This window comes from Xiphophorus hellerii, chromosome 22, assembly GCF_003331165.1.
Source record: "Xiphophorus hellerii strain 12219 chromosome 22, Xiphophorus_hellerii-4.1, whole genome shotgun sequence".
Taxonomy (NCBI): Eukaryota; Metazoa; Chordata; class Actinopteri; order Cyprinodontiformes; family Poeciliidae; genus Xiphophorus; species Xiphophorus hellerii.
Window position 1 is genome coordinate 3227547 of NC_045693.1, and position 22553 is coordinate 3250099.

General features: G+C 37.9%; 1 protein-coding gene across 1 annotated transcript in view; it reads right to left on the bottom strand.

Moving 5' to 3' along the window:
* The window catches only part of vwc2 (von Willebrand factor C domain containing 2), a 51163-nt gene that overhangs the window by 10177 nt on the left and 18433 nt on the right, over positions 1 to 22553 (bottom strand). Inside the window, exon 3 of the mRNA XM_032554079.1 lies at positions 20817 to 20946. Coding sequence (XP_032409970.1) covers positions 20817 to 20946 — 130 coding nt within the window. The remainder of the gene's footprint in view (positions 1 to 20816; positions 20947 to 22553) is intronic.

The following is a 22553-nucleotide window of genomic DNA, read 5'->3' on the forward strand; positions in this document are numbered from 1 at the left end:
ACTCTTGTTGTATAATTAAAGTGCTGATAAATGGGGAGTCTTCCAGCTGCAGCCGGAGCGTTTCATTGGCCGACACAAGACGCGCACCGGCCACATCAATCAGCCTGAGCAGTCTGCCGCAGGCCGTCAAAACGCCAGCCCCGACGCATTTATAAGTCTTCAAATGAACGCGAGCGCGGCTTATCTGAATAACAACTCATCCAGTGGACAGGCCGGCTGTCGCTACTGATTCATCATCATTAACTGGGTTTGGCACAAGAAAAGATGCTCAGGTCAAGGATGTGTTAGGAGAGAGAAAAAATAATCTTGTAATTCTGCAGGATAAACACAAAGTTCATTCCAGAACTTTGTCTGGCTGCAGGACTCATTTATGTTAATTAATGCATGGATCTGACATCACTGTGCTTACTCTGTCAACCTGTTATTCTGCTGCTCCTTTCACGCCCACCTTTATGTCATCGCTTCATTAATATGAGATCGACCATCTCTACATGGCGCTCTGTAGTTCTGCAGGAAAAGACATTCACAAGTGCAGGAAGATCTTTTCAGCAGCACCTGAGGAGGCTGAGACCAGCGGGCAGTGTGTGTGTGTGTGTGGGTGTGTGTGTGTGCATGTGTGGGGGAGTACGACCCAACCTGTCGCTACAAAGTGTTAGAAAGGAGTAAAGACAGCCGTGGCTCCCACCTGATCCTTTAAATCCTGCAGATCTGCTTTAGCAGGTATAAATGAGCAGACAGCACTCAATGTAATGGATTTCTTGTGTACATTTGCAAAATAAATGCAGAATTAAAATGCTTTGCACAGACAGGAAGTGGAGGAATTTGCAATAAAGTAATTTCCCCAGAGGACGCTCTGTGCCGTACGTCGACTGTAAGGTTTTCTGGAGGTGCCACCTCATGCGTTTGTTTGCATATGTTATGAGTTATGGTGTCTGTGATGATATTTGAAGCTGAACTCATGCACTGCGCTCAAATAAAGCCACCGTTTGGAGACGGAGCAGCAGGCACGTCACGGCAGGGCCGTCCATGCAAGAGACCGTCCTTCACACTCACTTACCAAACGCCGCAGCTAAAAATGCTCTAAAAAGTCTGAAAATAAATTCCTCTTCTGAAGTAGTGGTTTAATCCCAGACTATAAAAATTTGAACACTTGAATTTATTCAGTGAGAAAAATATTAAGATTTTTTTTTTTAAATCCCTGGTAGAACAATTACTGCCACCCTGTTAATATTCGTTCAATCGCCTTTTCACCAGTAAGAAAGCATTTCTCCTGGAAAGCAGGTTTAGTTCCAAAACATTTCACAAGGTTGGAGCGTAGAGAGAGACAGATCTTTGACTATTCCTCACTGTGCAATTTGAGTCCAGACTCCTCTCTTGTGCTCAGATGTTTTTGTCTCAGGACTGAGATTTAAATGGGAGATGGTTGATTTTGTGTCTGGAGAGCCATTTCTGTCTTAAAAGTATCTGTCTAGTAAAGTGGAGCTCGGTATTCAGCTCATAGCCATAAGTGAACTGCTAAATCTGAAAATACTCTAAAAAAAAGCTTAAAAGTGCCTATTTTAATGGTTCAGGCACAAAATATACCTCAATATACATTAATACACAAACTGGAAGCCGTCTTAGCACAACAAAAGAAGCTAACATCTACGGTCTGTCTTATTTCCACTCTGGAGTGTTCAGCCAATCAGCACCAAGTAAAATAAGTGGAGCTCCCGGATTGGCTGTTTTGAAAACATCAGCCAATTCCATTTCAAGTAGCAGTGAGAGATATTTCACCTTTCCAAGCTGCATTTTCTTTCAAATATTTTTATGTTCTACAGAAGATTTCCTGCGACTATTTTGGAGTTTTGTCCCAGAAAGAATCAGTGAATGTTTGAATCCACCATTAGGCCGTGGCTCACTGGGACCATCACTCTGCTGAAGGACCTAATTTAAGGTTTCTGACAAAGGCCACCAGATTTTTAATCAACACTTCCTGATATCACAGAGCTTATTATACACAACTCAAGGCTTTTGAAAGAGAAATGGGTCAAAAGCATCACATTTAACTTTACATTGTGGATGAAATGCTTCTAAATATTTATTCACTCTGTTTGCTAAGCTCAGTCTTAAGGTTCTGGTTGATTTGACAGGAGTGTTTTTAGAGACTTTTGCTCTTACTGCTGATATCGCGTTTTGTTGTTTTTATTGTTGTCTTTTGTTCTTTCCATATTTTGAATGTTTATTGATTTTTATCTGTACAGCTCTTTGTCACAGCTACTGTTGTTTTAAAGTGCTTTATAAATAAAATGATCATAGTTTATATTTGTGATTGCAGAACAGAAACCTCTTTCTTCTATCTGCTCTCCTAAACTAACAGTAAAGCCTGTAGACGGTAACAAAAGAAGATGTTTGGACATTTTATTCCATCTCTCTCTCTACTTTAACAGGTCATTGATTTAAAGGAACTCAATGTTTCGGCAGTTTTGCAGTTTTCTAGAAGTTTGTTTCAGATTAGTGAAGTTTAAAACCTGAATATATTTTCACCATGTTTGGTTCTGGTTCTGGGGATGCAGAACCAGAACCAGAAGACCTGAGAAGTCTGGAAGGTTGATACACATTTTAAAAACACATCAGTAGTTTGATATAAACCTTTTAAAATAATATTTCCCCGCTATTTATCATTTTTATTTGGTTTTACTATAGCTTTTAGTTTATTTGTATGAAATCGTATAACTGTTACCCTGGACAGGTCGCCAGTCTGTCGCAGGGCAACACAAAGACATACAGGACAAACAACCATTCACACACACACTCACCCCTAGGGAGAATTCAGATAGACCAATTAACCTAACAGTCATGTTTTTGGACTGTGGGAGGAAGCCGGAGTACCCGGAGAGAACCCACGCATGCACAGGGAGAACATGCAAACTCCATGCAGAAAGACCCCGGGAATCGAACCCAGGACCTTCTTGCTGCAAGGCAACAGTGCTACCAACTGCGCAGCCCACCTACACAAAACAATTGGATACATATCTGATTTATTACCACATGGAAGTGGCACAAATTAGATATTTTTATGGGGTGAAAAGGTCAGATTTGGGTTGTTCAGACCGCCATGAACTTAACCAAACTCGATGCGACATCTTTGATTTGACATGTGATATTTCTCTGTGTGATTTTTTATTTTTTTTGGTGAATTGAAAAGGTGCTAAAACTAAAGGTTGGATAATTCCAACACTTTCAGCATGAAATTATGTAAACAAAGGCAAAAGAGAGAGAAGATTTTATGGTTCTTTTTGATTATGTTTTACAAGAGGTACCAATATGTCTGATCTTAAAAGTCAGAAACTTTACAGTAGATGTGTTTTTTTTTAAGATCTTCTTTCTTGTATATTTTAATCTTGTCTTTCTTCTGTACTTTGAAGTCACATTAATGCTATCATTCAAACGAAAATTGTGAAAAATAACATTTAACAAGCAGACCAAAGCTTGGAGCCATTCACTGAGCCCTGCAGGAATATAATGGTAAAGACATAATGTGAATATTACCTTCATTAGTGTGACCCTTCGCTGCTGTAATCAAAATTTCAATGTCCAGGGAGAGAAAATGGCCTTTCAATCACACAAGAGTAGCAGTCTAATGAAAGGACGACATAAAAAGGAGAAAAATAAGAAAAAAGCTCCCTGCATTCTCTTAAAATGACCCAGATTTTCTGGAAGAAAATTAAATCAACACACATTTCAATTATAGAAGTTAATTTAGGTATAACAGACAGCTTTTCATCCCTTGCCTTTTGTTTAAACCTGACATTATTTGTGTTGTTTAGCAATTAAAAACATTAAATGCAGGTTAAAATATGCAACTGATTCAAGATATATATTTTTATACTTAAAATAATAATTTTTTTTATCTGATCAAATCTATTTGTAATACTATGCATTATTTTTTTATGTTGTGAATTTCACCTTACTGTACAGCCTCTAATTTCTTATTTTTAAGTCACTTGCTTCTGCTTGCTTGTAATTTGCTTTTGATACACCTGGATTTTCACAATGCGAGACAACAAAGTGTATCTATTCTATTCTATTCTATTCTATTCTATTCTATTCTATTCTATTCTGAAGCATTTAGGCTTTCTGTTCTCCTCCATCTCTGTTGCGGTTCATGCAGGTGAAAAGTCATGCGGAGAGCTGAGGGTTCACAGTTAGATTAGCCAGATTCGCCCACATGTAGCTCAAAGCAAATTCATCACGCTCATCTTTTGATCTCTGCACGTTAATGTTATAAAAAGTGGTCCACCTACAAATATTATATTGTAGTTTCTCAGAGTGTAAAGACATTTGAATCACTGAAACGCTGAGTTGAACTGAAAACGATAGTTCATGCAAAATGCTCCAATTTTTTATTTATCTTTAATTTACACTCATGCTAGCTGAAAACCTGGATATTCTGCTGAAGTTGGTGTTTACTATAAGAACTACGTCCTGCTTCAACTAAACCTTTTAAAAGTACATCTTGTCATTTATAATCCAGGATTTTGATGAATAAAAACATTTTTTTCTTTTCAACAATCTGATCTGGATTTAAACAGTTTATTTAGTTATGTAGCAACTAATATTTTGGAAATCAATTACATTTTGGTTCTGATTTCATCCAGTATTTTCCTCTTACACTTTAGACTCACCAGCCACTTAATTAGGTACACCTTGAATTACCTAGGCTGTTGCTTTTGGGTTTAGTGCAGTGGTTCTTAACCTGGGTTCGATTGAACCCCAGGGGTTCAGTGAGTCGGTCTCAGGGGTTCGGCGGAGCCTCTGCCGCGGAGGGAAAGACACACTTGTGTAAAGTCGTGATGACCCGCCCCGCTTGGCCATCACTTGCTGCAGAAGATCATGTTACTTTGCTCGGCCAATCAGGGCTGCGGGGAATTTAGTGCGCGCAGTATCAGCGGCTGTTGTAGTTGTACGTTGCGTGGTTTCTTTCTTAATATTTTAATCCATACTAAATATGTCGAGCAAAAAAAGAAGAAAATGAACAGACTTTGCTCTGAAGATGCACTTGCCAAGGTGTCATTTGTGCAATACTTTATTCTGGCCCCAAAAAAGTATTTTGTGGATTCAAAACGACAAAAAACAAATTAAATGTAAAATTTAAAAAAATTAAGTTATTAAAAAATTTTAATTCTTTGAAAAAAATCCAAATTTATTTTTAATTAGTAAAATAGTAAAAAAATATTTTGGGGGCTGAAATATTTTTTGGGGGCCAGAATAAAGCAATACTGTAACTTGCTGTGAGTTCATGGTTTTGTTCTTTGAGCAAAGGTGACGTTCATGCACGGCTCATTTTGTGCACCAGCAAAAAAACATATACCTATGTCTTGAATTTGGAAAAAAAAAAATTATTTTATTTATCACTAAAGAAGGGTTCGGTGACTGAACATATGAAACTGATGGGTTCGGTACCTCAAAAAAGGTTAAGAACCACTGGTTTAGTGGGAGAGATCTAACAAGGTGTCAGAAAAGTTCCTCGGATATTTTGCTGGATAAAATCTGTGGATTTGTCGGCTGCACCTCCATGATCTTAACCTCCAGCTACATCACATGTAGCTGCTCTGCTGGATTGAGATATGGAGACTCTGGAGGTTTCTGGAGAACATGGAGTTAAAGGAACGCTGATTTCCCCGTTTGTTAACTATTTCGTATCCAACCTAGATGTATACTATGAAAACTTTAGATCAAATCTTCATTTCTTAGTGAAACCAAAGCTTTATTCTTATTTTTCTGCCAACATCCAGTCTTGAAGCTGCTGGCCGCAGTCCAGGTAGGACGCATGTCCTATTTCCTGGGTGGAAGTGGAGCTGCTTTCAGTCCAGGTCTTATTAACCCTCAAACTCTAACTGGGTTTTTTTCCTCCATTTCCTGATAAACCAGCAGAAAAACTGGTGATCTGGAAATCCATCAAAGAGAAAAATCACATCAAGAAACATTTAAATATGTGCCCATTTTTTCTTTATAGCTTCAGTCTGTTTCACTACTTATTCCCATCTCTATCTTGGATGTTATTTCTGACATAGAGCAAGTATTGTTCCACTTTGAAGTGAAAATGGGGGGGAGTTAACAGCCAGACGACTAAATCGATTAAAATGAGTGTTAATCAGGTTGATCAATAATTAGCTGTTTTTTATTTCTTGAGTTTGTGATCAAAATAATCCAATGTAAAATGTGCAGCATTAGCATAAAGAGACATTTCAGGGCCACATAAAATGTCAGAAAAGTAGACTAACTTCTAGATTCACACGATGATTTATGATAACCATCTTATCGTAAAGCTGCTACATTAACATGAATTAAGCATGAACTTATGTGGAGAAAAGACAGACTTGGACAATCCCTCATTGATTTCCAAATATAAATTATTTTTGAGACAAAACTGATTAAAGAAATGAGAATTGTTGTTCCTTGTCTGCCTCAGAGCGATGATGCTGGTCAGAACTGGAGCAGAAATTGCAACAGAGGCAAGAATAGAGTGTTTTCAGTTGGGTTTTGTCAACAGTAAAATTAAATAAAAGCCTTGAAAAGCTTTTAAATTCCAAGATAGGGTGCAGGTTTTGGTGTCCATGTTGCTGAATCTAATTAATTCTCATTAATGGATAACTTACTGTAAAATTCTTTACTGAAATTAACTTAAACACTGAAATTTGAGCAGAAGACTTTGCAATTATTGTTTTAATTTTTGGTAGACATAAAGCAAGATGAAACTATTCAGTGTAATATTTTGTATTTTTTCAGTGTTTTATAAAATGCATCACAAAGCCCTATGAATTAATGGCTCCATGGTTTATCTGATGAGACTGTAAAATTTGACTGTGAAATGCAAAAGGCATTAAAAAGAGCAGAATGTAATTTTAAAAAAGAGGAGTTGTTAAGAAGCAGATTTGTCAGGTCGATCATCGTGGCTAAATAACGACACGTTTAATCCTTCCAGTTTTGTTGTTTGTCTCTTGTTTCTACGCCATTTACAGCCAGAAGGCCCAGTCATTTAAATAAAACTGCTGTCATCATAATTTGGCCAGACCATAGCTAAACTTAGCAACAGTAACTAAGGGCTATGAAGCACATTTTTAAATTCTCTGACAGAAACTTAACTAATTTTGCCAACTGTGTGATGAGAATATGATGAAGAATCCCCTAAATGAATACCCAGACACATTTCACATCTATATACACAATTTCTATTTGACATGTGCGTTTTAATGTGTTTCTTTATTAAATAAAACCTGCCAAATCTTAAAAGGCGGTCCATCAATCGTCCCTCTCCTCATTTACACGAGCCTCGGTTCCTGTTGGCAGCGGCTCGTGCCGCTCCGTCTGAAGTGATTCTGGCTCCAGTTCAGACTGTTTATCACGTCCCTTCTAGATTAGTGTTGACCCTAATGTCTGAGTCTCCAAGAGCACCATTTGTTTCCTCATCCGTTGCCAAGGCGATGCCCTGCGAGAGCAAAGGACGAGAAGTATGGCTTTGCAGCAGAGGTGTAGACAACAGAGACTTCTTTAGCATTGATTTTCCTTCCCTGAGCATTCCTCAAAAGCACATGCAACGCTTCCAAGTCTTCACCTACATGTCGAAAACAACTCGTCCATTACAGCTGCATCAGGAGGGGAAGGAAAAAAGAAACTTCAATACGCACAGGCCCCGCTTTTTCCTTCTACACTCTCGCTACATAGAAGGTCTGTGCAGGAATCAATATTGTTAAATGAAACTTTATGGCATTGAGCGAGTGATGGTTGCAAACTTTTAGAGGGTATGAAACCATTTAATTGCAATGTGTTCCAGTGCTTGAAGATAATGAGTAAAAAATGATGAGAACCTGCCTCCATTCACAGCTGTTCTTTGATATTCATGAACAACTGTCTGGGGTGGATGTTAGCGATACCTCTTACTTTCATCTTCCTCCCCCGGCTCTTCCCAGAGTGTCTCCTCGCATGCAAGTAATACATCTGAGGCAGGGCACACCGACATAAGCATTGATTTTGCATGCCTGAAAAGGCCAAGATAATGCCCGTGCATAATTGATGAGCTTATCAAGCATTCAAATACTTCATTGAGATTTATATCAACAGTGTGAAAAATGGTAACGAGTAATGGCACAAATCTAGATGGATTACTTGCTAGACGTATTTTTTTCTCTCCAAATTAACTTTTTCTGTGCTTTTTCAGTCCACAAGTTCCTCTTTGGTGCCACTGCACATCTGGAAGACTATTTAATTACTTTCTATTAGCAAGCTGGGCTTTGATGTGACACACTGGAGGCTTCGGAGATCCTCGGAGGTCTCAACATCTGCCTGCGTCCAAACAACATCTGCAGACAAGGCAAACACCAGAACCTAAAGCGACCTCCAATAACTGTATCGTGAGTATTTCATCACTTCTGCACGGCTCATGCTGAATGCTGTGCGATCAAAGATGGAGGCTGACAGTCAGTGGCCCTCGACGTTTAAATCTGAGATGTCTGGGAGAGAAGCAGCATGAATTAAAAACAGGATTGATGTGGATTGGAGTCGAGGGCTGGTGTCATTTAGACTGATGTCTCATTCACTTCATTGGGTGGAAGCTAATTATTTCATCTTTTAACTGTTCACCTTATGGTGCAGACTCTTGTGTTAAATAGAATGCAAATGTAATCTTGTGGCAATTAAGTCTTTCCTTTTCTTTGTTTTTTTTTTCCAGGATGTGGAAGAAAAACGTCACCAGTGGGAGGCTGAGGGTGGAGAACTGGAGGAGAAAAGGGACCAGTTGGTAGTTTCCCTGCAGCCGTTTGTCTGCGAGAGTGAGATTTATTATCTCACTCTCGAAACATGGATCAGACATGAACATTCCCAACTGACAAAATTACTCCATGAGCAAATGAATAACTCAACCAGGGGATCACAAAACAATGACTTCTGGATCTCTGCAAGCTATGCGTACATCAGGGAGGTCATACTGAATAATATGGAGGAGAAACCGGACAAAAATCGCATCCATGGGAAACTTCAAGGGTCAAAACCAGTGAAACGGTACATTTTATACTGATGAGACTGGAAAGGGACATTTTTGGGGAGACGTACATAATAGAATAAATGTAAAATGAACTTTGCAGAGAACTGATTCATTGACAGGACTTGTGATAATTTGGGTTTTTCCAGGAGAAAAACACAATTACAGTTATGCCACCAGGAAAATAATCAAAATCAAACCAGCAGATCTGCCTCTGAGTGACTCACAAAACACAAAATGAAGGTTTTGGAGTGGTCTAATCAAAGTCTGGATATAAATTGGGTTGAGATAGCATCACAAGGCATTAAACAAGCTGTTAATGCTTGAAACCCCATCAGTGTAGTTTAATTAAACTAATTCCGCAAAGAATGGGCCAAAATTTCTCCACACAATCACCACCATTCATGGCAAACACTTAGCAGCTCTAAAACTGGAACAATCAGTTAACAAGAGAATTTCTTCTCACAAAGGACCAGATTTATTTGGATAGACTTTTTCTCCCTTGTGAATGAAATAAACATTTAAAACTACTTTTTGTATTTGCTCCAGTTATCAATGTCTGACACTGAAAATTGTTTGACCTGAAAGGCTTAGGTGTGATGAAAAAAAAGCAAAAACAGAAGAAATTTTTACGAGGGCAAAAGTTTTTCACATTGCTTTACTAACACACACACACGGCCACGCAAACACACACACACACACACACCCCTACACACACTGAGGAAGGTGAGCAGCAAAGCACAAACTGACCCTTGCAAAGATTGTCTAGTTGATTGAGGTGAGTGTTTACACCTCCTGGTTACAGCATGATAAGCCTGTCGAGCGTTTCTGTGAAATCACAGCCAAAGATATTTTCTGTCTGGTACAAAGTTGCGAAAAAACACACTGATGCGTATTCTCACATCATATCCTAATCAACACTTTAAGCGTTGGTACTGACAACTGCAAATAATATGTGAAAACACCAGCAGGAGACTGAATTAATATGAAGAAACACTAAATGACTGGAGTAATCCTAAAAATACATTTAAAAAATCTCACCTGCTGCTGATTTAAAAAAAACATGGCAGATTTACTAAATCACAAATGAGTCATTAATGCTGCCAGAGGCTCTTTCTGCTTTTTCTCTTTCTGCGTTTCTGAAGATTAGACTTAAAACACGGAGGTTTGAAGAGGCTGCACAACAGTGCACAAAACCATTTTTATTTGTTTTAGTTGAATACGTGAAGGAAATGAAATAAAATTGGAAAAGGAAATAACCTGAACATAAAACATTTGGTTTCCAGGCAGAAACTAAATAACAGAAAATGCACAAACAGCACATCTCTCAGCAACTCATTTTATAAAGAAATATAACTGAAAAACATATTTAAACAGATTCTAATCCTGATATCTGCAGTTAAGCCTGTCTTCACCAACATGTCACACTGTAGCATGCCTTTATATTTGCTTTTGCAATACTTAGCTGAATGAGGAAGTGGAACGTTTACCGACATTTTTATTAGTTCTATTTACAAGTCTCATAAAAGATTGGCAGTAAATGATAATTAACGTTTATATTTACACTCCTGTTAGCTGCAGAGCTGCAATGCAGATGGTGGAGAGGGAGAGGGAACTGGCAGGGTTGGGCCAGCAGGGTCCAGCACCCAATAAATTCACCAACTAGCCAGACAGACTCATATGGTTTCTTATTCTATTAAACCAATCGGTCAATTAATAAAGTTTATTGGTACAGCACATTTCAGCAACCAGGCAATTCTTTACATCATAAAAGCACAAAAATTAATAGTCATAAAAACATCATACAGTCGCCAATTTGACAAACCGGAAACAATTAAAATTTTTATTTGTATTAGTTCACATTTAGCTTTAACATTTGTTATTTTATTTGTCCGTATCATGAAACTATTTAAACTCTGTTCTGGTTTTTGTGTGCCATCCTGCTGAAAACCTTCTGCAGTCGTCTCTGGGCAACACACGCTTCAGATTTAACCAGTATTCAAAAGTTGATAGCAAATTTGTGTCAAAGTGACCTGCAACAAATCAAGTTTTGTGGTTTTATAAGAGATTCTGATCTGAAAGCACAAACCATTCTTACTCGTCCTGCTGAAGGCACTTCTGCATTCCTCTTTCCTGACCCAAAACGCTCACAAGAGTCCCAGTCCTCACACCAGACCCTCTCAGCTGCAGTCAGTCAATATTTATAAAACGTTCTGAAATGTTGCTACATCCAGTAAAAATATTCAAGAATTAACAGCATGTTGGAGCAGCTCTACATTAGTTCTCATTTGTTCTTTTTCTAGACTTTTATTTTTAAAATCTTTAGTTGAGTCGTTGCTTCTTTTTTTTTTTCTTTTTTACAATTATTTCCTATAGTTTTAGTTTCTGTGCAGCTGGAAGCTTTTTTTATTTTCTACTTTTAGAAAAATAGAGGGATTCAGGTGTGAGTAAATATGAGCAGTTAGAGCTTTGTTTTTACTCTAAAAATATAAATAATAAAAATCATTTGCTAAATAAATACAATAAAGTTTATTTTCTTTTATGAGTCTGTCTACAGACTTAGCTGGACTTCCATAATAGGTTTTGGAAAAATACACAGGAAAGATTCTGTTACTTTGACTTTGATGATGCTTTCTGATAAACAAAGGGAAGATATAATAACGTATTCTTTCCATTGGCAGGAATGTAAATATTATTTATCAATTTCATGTGTGTTTAGGATTTTGGGATTGTGATTTTCTTTTTCATTATTTTTGACTTTTGTATGGAAAAGTTAAATAATGACTGAAAATAAATAAGCTTGTGATGCATCACGGTGGCAACTAGGCAGAGTTTTTCCATCAGGGAGAAGCTGATTAGCATCTCAAAGATCAATAACACCTGAACTGGTTGAAAATGAGGATTCATGGACGCTGAGCAGAACCAAAAAGCAGAAAGAGAAGGAGGAAGTTCAAACTATCTCTTCCATTCATCATAATTACCACAGCACCAGATCCCCTACTCCAACGTCTCTCTCAGAGATTTAAAGAGGAGCAGCAAAAACAAAGGAGCTGGATTAGCAGTTTTCCAACAACTGATGATGTCATCCAGGACATCGTCTCCGCTGCCTGGAAATTGACCAGCATGTTATGACAGTCAGACAGCAGCAGACGCCTGCTGCTTCAGTCAGACGCCTTTTCAGATCAAGACTGACTTGTAGAAACTCTAATATGATTTACAACAACATTTAATTTCCCTTTTCAATAAAGAAAGTTTTTTTAAACTCAGAAACAGAATAATTTAGGAAACCTTTCTGCTGTGAAGCATCATCAACAACTCATGGAAAGAAGTGATGTTCCACCAAACCGCTCAATAAAACATCAGTTTAGTAGTTTAAGGTAACAAAGTGAGGGAGACATGGTGGTAATATTTCATTTCATCGTGTCAAACATAGCGATAAGCATCATTACTGTTTATGGTCTCAGCTGCAGGTATTCCTATCTTGTGGTAAAGTTTTCCAACAGGATGGCAGTTGTTGTAACTTTCATGATCTACTATTGCCTTCGATGCCACGCTGTGCAGCAGACTGTAGAGTCTGCAGCTGCAGCGTTAGGAGGTCTACCTGCAGAAAAAATCTGGAAAACCCAGCATCTAACATCTGATATCATTTTTGATAATTCTGTGCAATAATCTTTGGGCATTAAGCCTAAACTTCCATTAGGGAAATCAGTCAAAGCAACACAAGACCGTTATACTGAGTATCAGTGGCCTCAGCCTAATCCAACAATGACATCAGAATCATTTCTAACACCAACATTAACTTTTATACACGCTAAATTTAAATAAACCAGTGCCATGTAAAGAACATATTGTGATCGGCACCAAGCTGAATAAGATCCGGCTGAATAAAGCTTTGCTCTCCCACACAGAGAGGCTACGGAGAGTTGGATGGAAAAACCTGGGTCTTAATCACACCGGTTTTTACAGCGTGTGGAGACACATCACTGCGTTACACAGCAGGGCTGCTTATTAGGAGCAACTTTAGTTAGTTTTGGGCTTGTTTATCAAACACTGGGTTCCTTATTTAGCCCACAGCATCTGGCAACACCTGTCCCAAATGACAGTGCAGAGCAAGAGAGCTGCAGGTAAAAACATGGCTTTGCCTCTGGAGCCAGGGAGAAACCTGAACTCTGCATAATCTATGCACATATACCTTTGTGAACAATGTCATGATTGGTAGGAGTCATCACTCTGACAAATACAAATAAAACACATGTGAAGAGAATAGCCTGAACAAGCTTTCATTAGGAGACTTAATTTGTTTTCCATTGCCTTTGTTCACTGAAGTCAACATTGTAAAGTCATAGAGTCAAATTATATTATAAAGTCACAGAGCAAAGTTAGAACATGGACACTGCCGGCCACATTTACTGGCACCTCTGTAAAAATAAATTAATTAGTCTCTTAATTAATTTAAATCAATTTAAATATGGAAAAAATCCAATATTTATATTGATTATTTATATTGATCTCAGGGAAAGAAGCTGTATTTATTTATTTAAAATCACCTCCTGGATAATTATTGGTACTCTTACAGATCCTTTTAAACTAAGTGTAAATAAATCCTCTTACTGGGATCTCATGATGATTCTGTCGGCTCCAGTTGCTGAATAACGTTTAAAATCCATCCAGAGACGGCGGCGGCCATCATTACTTCCGTAAACGGTGTGTTGCCGCGTGACGTCTACATTCTTTTTCTGCACATGCGGGTCACTTTGGGGTCGTAAAGCGTTCACACACAGGTCTGACTGCGGTCACATTTCATTTATATGACTGGCCTCACACACACACACACACCCCCACACACACATGTACCAACCCCCTCCCCCCCACACACACAGCAAAAAATTGGAATTGAGCATGAAGACCTGCTGTGTGAACGTGGTCCAGGTTTTCTGATGAAGATCCAGTGAAGATGGAGACAGAAAGGTGGGAAACAAAGTTTTATTTCAGTTTTTTCCCAACAGCAGGAAGACATATAGCACACACTGTTCCAGGTCCTCAAGGGTCAGCATCCTCATGTTTTATATCTCTCCATCTCTCGTTACTATAGTTACTACCTCCTCAGCATGCCAATGATCTGCAGAGGCCTCTAACGAGCCGTCATTTGATCCAGGTGTGGTGAACCACCTAAACCTAAACTAAAACACGCAAGATACCAACCCTTAAAGACTGACTTCATGCTGAACTTAACTTCTCACCTGAAATGGCATCAAACTGGATGTAAACATCACTGGAACAGAAAGAAATCTAAACCCAACTTCCTGTAGCATCCAACCAGTGAGTTTTTATATCACCGTGTCCAGAGGGTTTGGACAATTAAACATTTTTACTATTTAGTGTTTGGACAATTAAACATTTTTACTATTTAGTGTTAGCTCAGTCGTATTCCTAAACAACAAACCTGACACATTTTCAAGCGGTATGATGATTTATTCTTAAGTGACAAATCATTAATATACTGGCAACTCTTAGAAATTATAAAACTGAATTATTGTCATAAAATGTTGTGATTCTTCATTTGCTCTTTAATAAAGTTAGACATTTTTTGTTTGTTTCTCTTGACTGAAACATAAAGAAAATGAGGAAAAGTACGGAAGTGAGGTTTTCTTTTCCCTTTTCTAAATAAGTGGAAAGAGTTCTTTATAGAGTTCCTCAGCCACATTTCCATTAAAAATTTAAATTACTAAAATAAAATTTGCTTTATGGAAACACGCCGATTAAAAATTCTTCTTTGTTTTTTGTAGTTTGCTTGTTTTTTTGACTGGCTCCACCAGAGCTCTCATATAGTTCATTAGAGGTTGTGCGTCATTCCAACACGTTGAATCCATAACTCTTCTGTAAAAACATCGACTACAACTTCCCCAAAACATCACATGTATAGTCGCCTCCAAAGAAGAAGGCACTTATCACTTTGCAAAATTGTGTTTTTTTGACATTAATAGAATATACACAAAGATTTGCTCTCATTTGTAATGGAAACGCAGCTACTGTTAGGTAGGGAGGAGGACCTGTGATGCTGTGGGCCTGTTTCTCACCCAAAGGTCTGGGAAGCATCTTAGTGTGTAACTTGAACTCATTGAGAAAGCTATTATTATTTGTATATAACATTTCAGCAACAAGGCAGTTCAAAGTGCTTCACATCATAAAAACACAAAATGCAAAATCAAAACAAATGAAATATTACGTTTTCATGTATCATCATTTCACATCAAAATGTTGGTTAGGTTTTCATTCATCATGATTCAAAAGCAGCTCTAAACGGCGGGTTTTAGTCTAGATTTAAATGAACTCAGTGTTTCGGCTGTTTTGCAGGTTTTTGGAAGTTTGTCCCACCGGCTCACCAAGCTGAAAACTTGGGTTATGTTGGATCTCATGTCATTTGTCTTCTGGCATCCAAAGTTAATAAAACATTTACAACAGGATGTTGACATGAAATCATCTGTGATGGGATTTATGTAGAGATTCATCAGAAATTATGTAATTTGGCCCCTCAGCAATCCTTCAGAAGAAATGGACGGATCCTGTCATTAAATAAATAGAGAGCCGCCATGCTTACATTTTCCTTCTCCATATTTTATCCTAAGCTTATTACCTGCAGCACCTAGTCATTTTTTTGCTGTCTGGGTAAAACAAATGAGATAACTCTGATTAAAAGTTTTTCAGCAGCTGCAGCGTAATTTCCCCTTTGATTGCATAGAAATATTTTTCAACCGCTCCCATCCTCCGTCATTTTGTTTACCACAATGCTGCTTTCCTCCTAGCTTGAAATTAAATTTTATGGAAAACTTGATGTGTTGTTATGAGAAAAATGTAACTTGGGACTGGTGCGCAGAATGCTGAGTGGTAGTCCAACCTCTTGTTTGCCCACAGGTGAAGCAAAGAGGGAAAAAAAAAATCATATTTCGCTCCTGTTTAGAAATAAATATGTAAGTGAAGTCCAATTAAACCCCGAGGAGTGTAACGCTCAGTTTAAAACCCTGAAACGTGTAGAGAAATGATATTGTCAGCCACTTCCACCCACAACTGCTTTGAATTTATAGAGCTGCAGAGCGTGCCTGGCACACTGATATGGTGAGGAGCGCGTATGATTACTTTTATATTATAGGGTAGCATGTTGTGAATAATCTTGTACAAATAATATATTTTGTTCACAACATGGCTCTTTCCATCTCCTTCAAGGCTCCTATGAATAAACATTAGAGGAAAACTAGCAGGGAAAGTGACCAGGCATCTGAGATGTGTGGATGTCTGGGTTGCTTTAATGAGAGAATGAAGTCAATATTGTTGCTCGTTTCATTGCAACAATAGTTCATTTATTAGCAATGCAAATTTATATTTGGTTCTCAACATGCATTTCTGTAAGAATCCTCAGGTTTCAGAGATTAACAGGAAAACATTAGATTTAACTGCACACAGACACAAAGAGCTAAAATCCACAACCATATCCGCTAAAAACAATTATTACTGACTATTTTAATAGTTCAAACAATAAATACACTTCAATATGTATTACTCTGAGCAGTGGAAGCTGTGTTAGCACTGCAACAGGAGCTAACATCAAGGGCCGTCTTTAGTTTCTCTATAAGGGGTTCAGCCAATCAGTGTCAAGGAAAATGAATGCTGCTCCTGGATTGGCTGCTTTGTAAATGCCAGCTAAAATCAAACTTTAAATGTTTTAGAAAAAAAATCCATGAATAAACAAATTTTCCACAAGTAATTAGAAGTTCTGCAGGAAAATCCACTAATTCTGAACCAGAAAAGGGCTGTGATCCACTCCAGATCCTTTTTTTAAATGGTTGTTGCTGACTTAATACTTCAGAAAATACTTCAAATAATTTAAAAAATCTAGCAGTACACATTTGCAGGCCAACCATAAGAAATGCAGCACTTTCTGCCTTTTTTCTCTCAAACTGCACATCCAGGTTTTCTCCTACAAAACAAACCACTAGCAAATTATAAACAATTGAAACACAAAGGATGTTTAGCAGAACCCAGATCTATTAATACGACTATGCTGTGATTAAATTGTTTAGCTGCAGATGCACGTATTGTTTTTTTGGACAAGGTCAACTATCCGGCGTATAACAGAAGAAGGAAACAAAATATTTGTCAGTTAAAAATGCTTCAAAGATATTTACTGGCATTAAATAAGTGCAAAACAAAGTTTGAGAGTCGTAATTTTTAAACCACATTCAAATGATGAGCTGTTTCTAAAATAGTTCTATCGAGTAAATACTGCCTCTCAAATTTAAATGAGGTGTTACGCATCCGCTTAGTGGAAGATCCACACAAATCTCTGTATATTTATGCATATTACAGAGAGAGCAAACAGTTCAGAGCAATCTACATTGTTTGTAGCACAAATATTAGAGAAGATAAATGACGCCTGCTGAAGGTTGCTGTTAATTTTGTTGCAGGGAAAAAAAGCAGGGGAGAAGGAGCATCCTGCACTGCTGCTTTATACGATAAAATAAAATTTAAAAAAACAGGACAGGGATATGAGAAAAGGTAGAAATGATTCCGGAGCGGTCCAAGCATGACGAGGTTAATAATTAACTCTGCAAAGATCCGTCACCATCGTGCAGCAGAGGCCAAAACCTGGAGCCACTGGCACTGAGGCAAAGTCAGAAATAATGGCTGCAGATTCTCTGAAACTGATGGGAGAGTTTATGCATGCAAATTATTTATTCTTAATTTTATGCTTAACTACTTTCTCTAGTTAATTCAAGTGTTAATAAAAATGTCTATAAGGTGGAGTAAGTAGATTATTATTAGCATTTTTTATGCTAATTCTTCTGGTTTGTCAGATGTAGGTTAATCAGCAGTGAATAACTTTCACATCTATTTCCCATGTGCCACAGCATCAATGCAACAGCACAAAAATTATTGCAGCAACAACAAAATAATAACAGTTAATGAAAACTGATCACTCACTTTGGCATGCTAAATGCTTGAAACTGAACGTGGACCTGACAGCTGGGCCTATATTTTGATTAATTCTGCTGATACGTCTACTATATCATGTTTGTGTTGGGGGTTTTTTGTCCCTACTTTTCTTTTTCTCTACTTCGGTTGGGTTGCAGGCTGGTGTCAATTTGCAAAGTTAAGTTCTGATTGGCGGAGAATTCAAAAGGAGAACTCTAATCTTAAACGTTTTCTTTTCTTGAAAGGTTTGTGTTGGGATAAAGGACGAAGAAAGCTTCTGGAACCGGGTACAGTTCCACACGTAGGGTCTTTCTGGTTGACACATTGGGTAAGTAGGTCAGTAATATTTTTATTAACCTTTTTGTTAGATATAAGGTTTGTTTCATGTCTTGTTTTATATGTTTGATTTGATTCCAGACAACTTAACCTTTCTCTGTTGTGTTGCCTTTTAAGACTATTTTGGAGTTTTTTGACATGTAAACTAATCCTATATATCCACACACACACACACACACCCCCACACACACACGCAAATGTATAATCAGGGTTTCCGTCTGTGTATTATAAGCCTGGTGGGCCACCAGGCTTTACTTGCCCCTCTCCACCAGGCTAAGGATTGTTTATTTATTTTAAACATGGTTTTTTATACATCAGTAAACGTGACAGTAAAGACAGATTAAGCCAAGTTGATAGTTGACACGTTAAGCTGCACCTGCCCGTTTTCTTCACACACTACTATTTCAAAATTATGACGCCTATTCATGCACCTGTGAATTTTTGTAATTTAACATTTTTTAACACAAAAACAGGTATAAGAAAAAATAAGACAGTGATGTCATGGTGAAGATAACATAACACAATGTGTTGGCTCAGAAGAATATTGAATTTCACACTCTGGATCTCAATAGAAATACATATTCATCTGATTATTGCATCAAAAGCAACATAAATGCTTCAACGCTCCAATAGGACTTGATGTTCTTCATCTATCTACGTTTAGAAGGCTTGGTTTATAACACAGCAGACCTGAGGAAGCTGTTTGACAGAAGCTTTAATGTGTGATAGAGATCACTCCATGGGAGAGTAAATAATTCATCCTCCATATTGATTGGTAATAGATAACGAGCCTGATTGCTTTCTGAACACTGGCATAATTTAACATAGTTTAAAACTGCTGCAACCAACATCTCACCCTTTCACAACTCAGTTCACTCCTACCTGTCTGGTAAAAATTACCAGATTATAAATTAATCTCCTTGTTCAATATAGATTTTGCGATTTGATGGGAAATTTCACAATCCCAGACAGAATAAGCTGGATGATGTAATCAGGAAGATACATTTAGAAAACTCCTCTTGTCAGAACAGAAATCTTTCAACCCCAGAATCCGGGATTAAATGCTTGGCGGCGTTAGTTGTGGTCAGGTAGCCTGCCGTCTTTGACATGGGGAGCTCTGCTTATGCTAAACTGTGGTAATTTTATGCTAAGAACATCGGACGCTGTCTGAAAATCCTTGTCGGGTGATTGCGCCCGCGGATTTGGGAGGGGATATTTTGGAAAACAAATGCACAACACTGCACCGTTTCCCCAAGCGCCCGCGAGACTGATGAGTCTTCAAACACGACCCCTGCAAATCCACTGGGCATTGCACAGCAGGAAAGATGGAGCGCAGGCCAAACTGTGCAAAGCTCCCTCAGTGTGATCAATATGTGCATATGTAAAAAGTCAGTGTACAGCAAAAAAAAGAGGAAGAGGGACCAATATCAAATCCCTAAGATTACAGCAAGCACATATTAATAGGGTGCATAATGCACCATGACGTCCAATATTTTTTAGGTTTTGATGCGGCCTTTAATTTAATGTAGGACGTCGTCTGATTAATACCTAATGATGAGCATTCATTACATGCAAATGTTTCCTGAGTTTAAAATAAATCATCTTAATGTGATATTTTGGGTGTAGTTAAATCAAACCGAACAGATGGGAGTTACGTGTTGAATAAGACATTTAATGAGTGTTTTGATTTTTTAATCCACTTATTTTTACTGACATGTTTACTGTATGCATCTTCTGACAGGCTTGAAACAAACAGCCAGTAATTCACATCCTCAAGAGTTCATCCTTTAATCTGTACAAATAAAACTCAACAAGCAACCTAAAAAAAAAACCCGCAATAGCCAAACAAAGCACTTTACTCCGAGCATCAGGAGCGTTTTTCTTTTTTTTCTCCTCATGCATATTGTTTGCTCTTGTTTGTATCAAACAGTCTGCGCCCCTTTAAGGTTCCAAGTCAGAGATACATATCGCAAGTCATCATTCTTTTTGCTGAAGGAAGCAGTGTTGCTGACATTGCCATGTTGCATTACACTCACACCAAGAAAACAAGGGGACATAATCTAGGACAAGCTGTCGGGAATCATCTGAAACAATTTCAGTTAATCGACTCTGAGATGCAGAAATCCTCCTTCTCATGGAGGACGAGGTTCTCTGAGATCATAAAGGAAGAAAAACAACAGAAACGCAGGATGCAAACATACCAAATAATCTCATGATGAGATGCGTTTAGACGTCTAAATCCAGATATTAAAGAAAGACAGTAAAAGTGACACCTGCATGATTTATTTTGCCTCGTTAGGTAAAGTTCAGTCAGGATTCAGGAAAGTAAACCTGATATGGTAAGATGCTGCAGACTGCAGCGCAGCATGCTGTGTTTCTGTGTCAGCAGAATGAACGCTGGGCTACAAAGCCCTCATTACTTCAGCTGAAGTGAAGCAGAGAAACATTTGACGCTCCACCCACAGCAGTTTCTGCTGGAGGAACCGTCACTCACCGCTCTTGCAGATGGGACAGCACTGGTCGGGTTCGTACTCCGGGTCCACACACTCAGTCTGAGGACAGGCGGACACCGAGCACAGAACCTCTCCACTGGGCTCACACCGGCACTTCTCACACGGAGAAACCTGAAGGACAGGGATCAGGTTGGCCCATCAACACAAAAATCAAAAACGTTTCTGGTCTAGTTTCTAGTGCAGATATCTTAGTACGCTTAAAATCAGATGAAATTAATGGCCAGTAACTTTTCTGCAAGACATATGAGCTTGTCTTAAGTACTAGTACCCCTGGTTGATTATATAATTTATAACAAAAGAAATAATAAACACATTTTAAAGACATATAGTGAGCAGAGATCAGCTGATTTCCTCTTTTCTCAAGGATACAAAAACTGAACTAATGAACTTTATGAAATCCTGCTTTTCTTCTCCCTGTCTGAGTAGCTAACAGCACATTATTTCCCTCTATGACTCTGTAGTGAAAACAGTACATCTCTGAGTGTAACACTGTTGTTCAGCAGTGCTAAAAATAGTAAGAACACGAGTGTGTGTTTGTCTCCGAGGGTTAAGCAGCTAGCATGAACGAATATGGAGGTTTATAAAGTCCTCCATGTTCTCCTCGTCCAGCCTGTCAGCTCAGATGGACGTTTATGTCTCGGTTGTTTTGCAGTTGGTCCATCTGCTCTTCATGTCCAGATGATGGATTGAACAGAGCTCTGTGAGACGTTCAAAGGTTGTTGTAAAAGCTAACTCTGCTTTAAACTTCTCCACAACTCTCTCTCTGACCTTTCTGCTGGGATCCTTGGTCTTAATGATGCTGTTTGTTTGCTTATTTTGGGACATGTGGAGGTAATTAGTTGAACTGGAGGTTTTCAGAGGGACTCAATACAAACACAACAACCTTTTCAGACTTCTATTTTATATATACAGCTCTGGTAAAGAAAATTAAGAGACCACTTAAAATGATTAGTTTCTCTGATTTTACTTTTCATAAGTAAAATGAACACTGTTCTTTTATTCTATGAACTACTGACAACACGTCTCGGAAAAACCAAGCACAAATTTAGTATTTATTTGCAGAAAATGAGAAATGGAAACATGAAAACAGACATCAAGTAATGCAAAGAAAACAAGTTCATATTAATTTCATATTAATTTAGAAACAACAATACTAATGTTTTAACTCAGGAAGAGTTTAGAAATCAATTTTTGTTAGAATAACCAGGAGGTTTTCGGTGCATGTTTTCCAGAGCTGTATATAGTAGCGCTCTCAACCCATTAAAAAATGTATCAGATTAGTTGCACTCTTTTGCTGTGATTAATCACTATGCTTAACTTTGTAAGCTTAAATTGTAAAAATGCACTTTTTAAATAAATGTTAAAGAAAACATTTTATTGTCTCAAACCAAACATCTCAGTTTTCCAGGTTTTTATATTCAAAAAGATTTTTTTAAAAAGTCATTTTGTTTCAAACTTAATTTTAAAACTATAAACTGCCTATTCTTCAGTGGAATGATAATTCACAGATAAAATAAGTTGGCTTAATGTTACCTTGGTTTATCCAAACCTCCATCTGGGTGTTTTTTTAAAAACCAGTCTGACGCTCGTCTCTCATCTTTTCACTCACTTTTCTGACACAGACTGTGAGAGAGGTTTTTAGATAAAAACATGTAATACAATTAATCTGCATTATGAAATATTAACATGTTAAACTATTTAGATTAATGGCAGGTGAA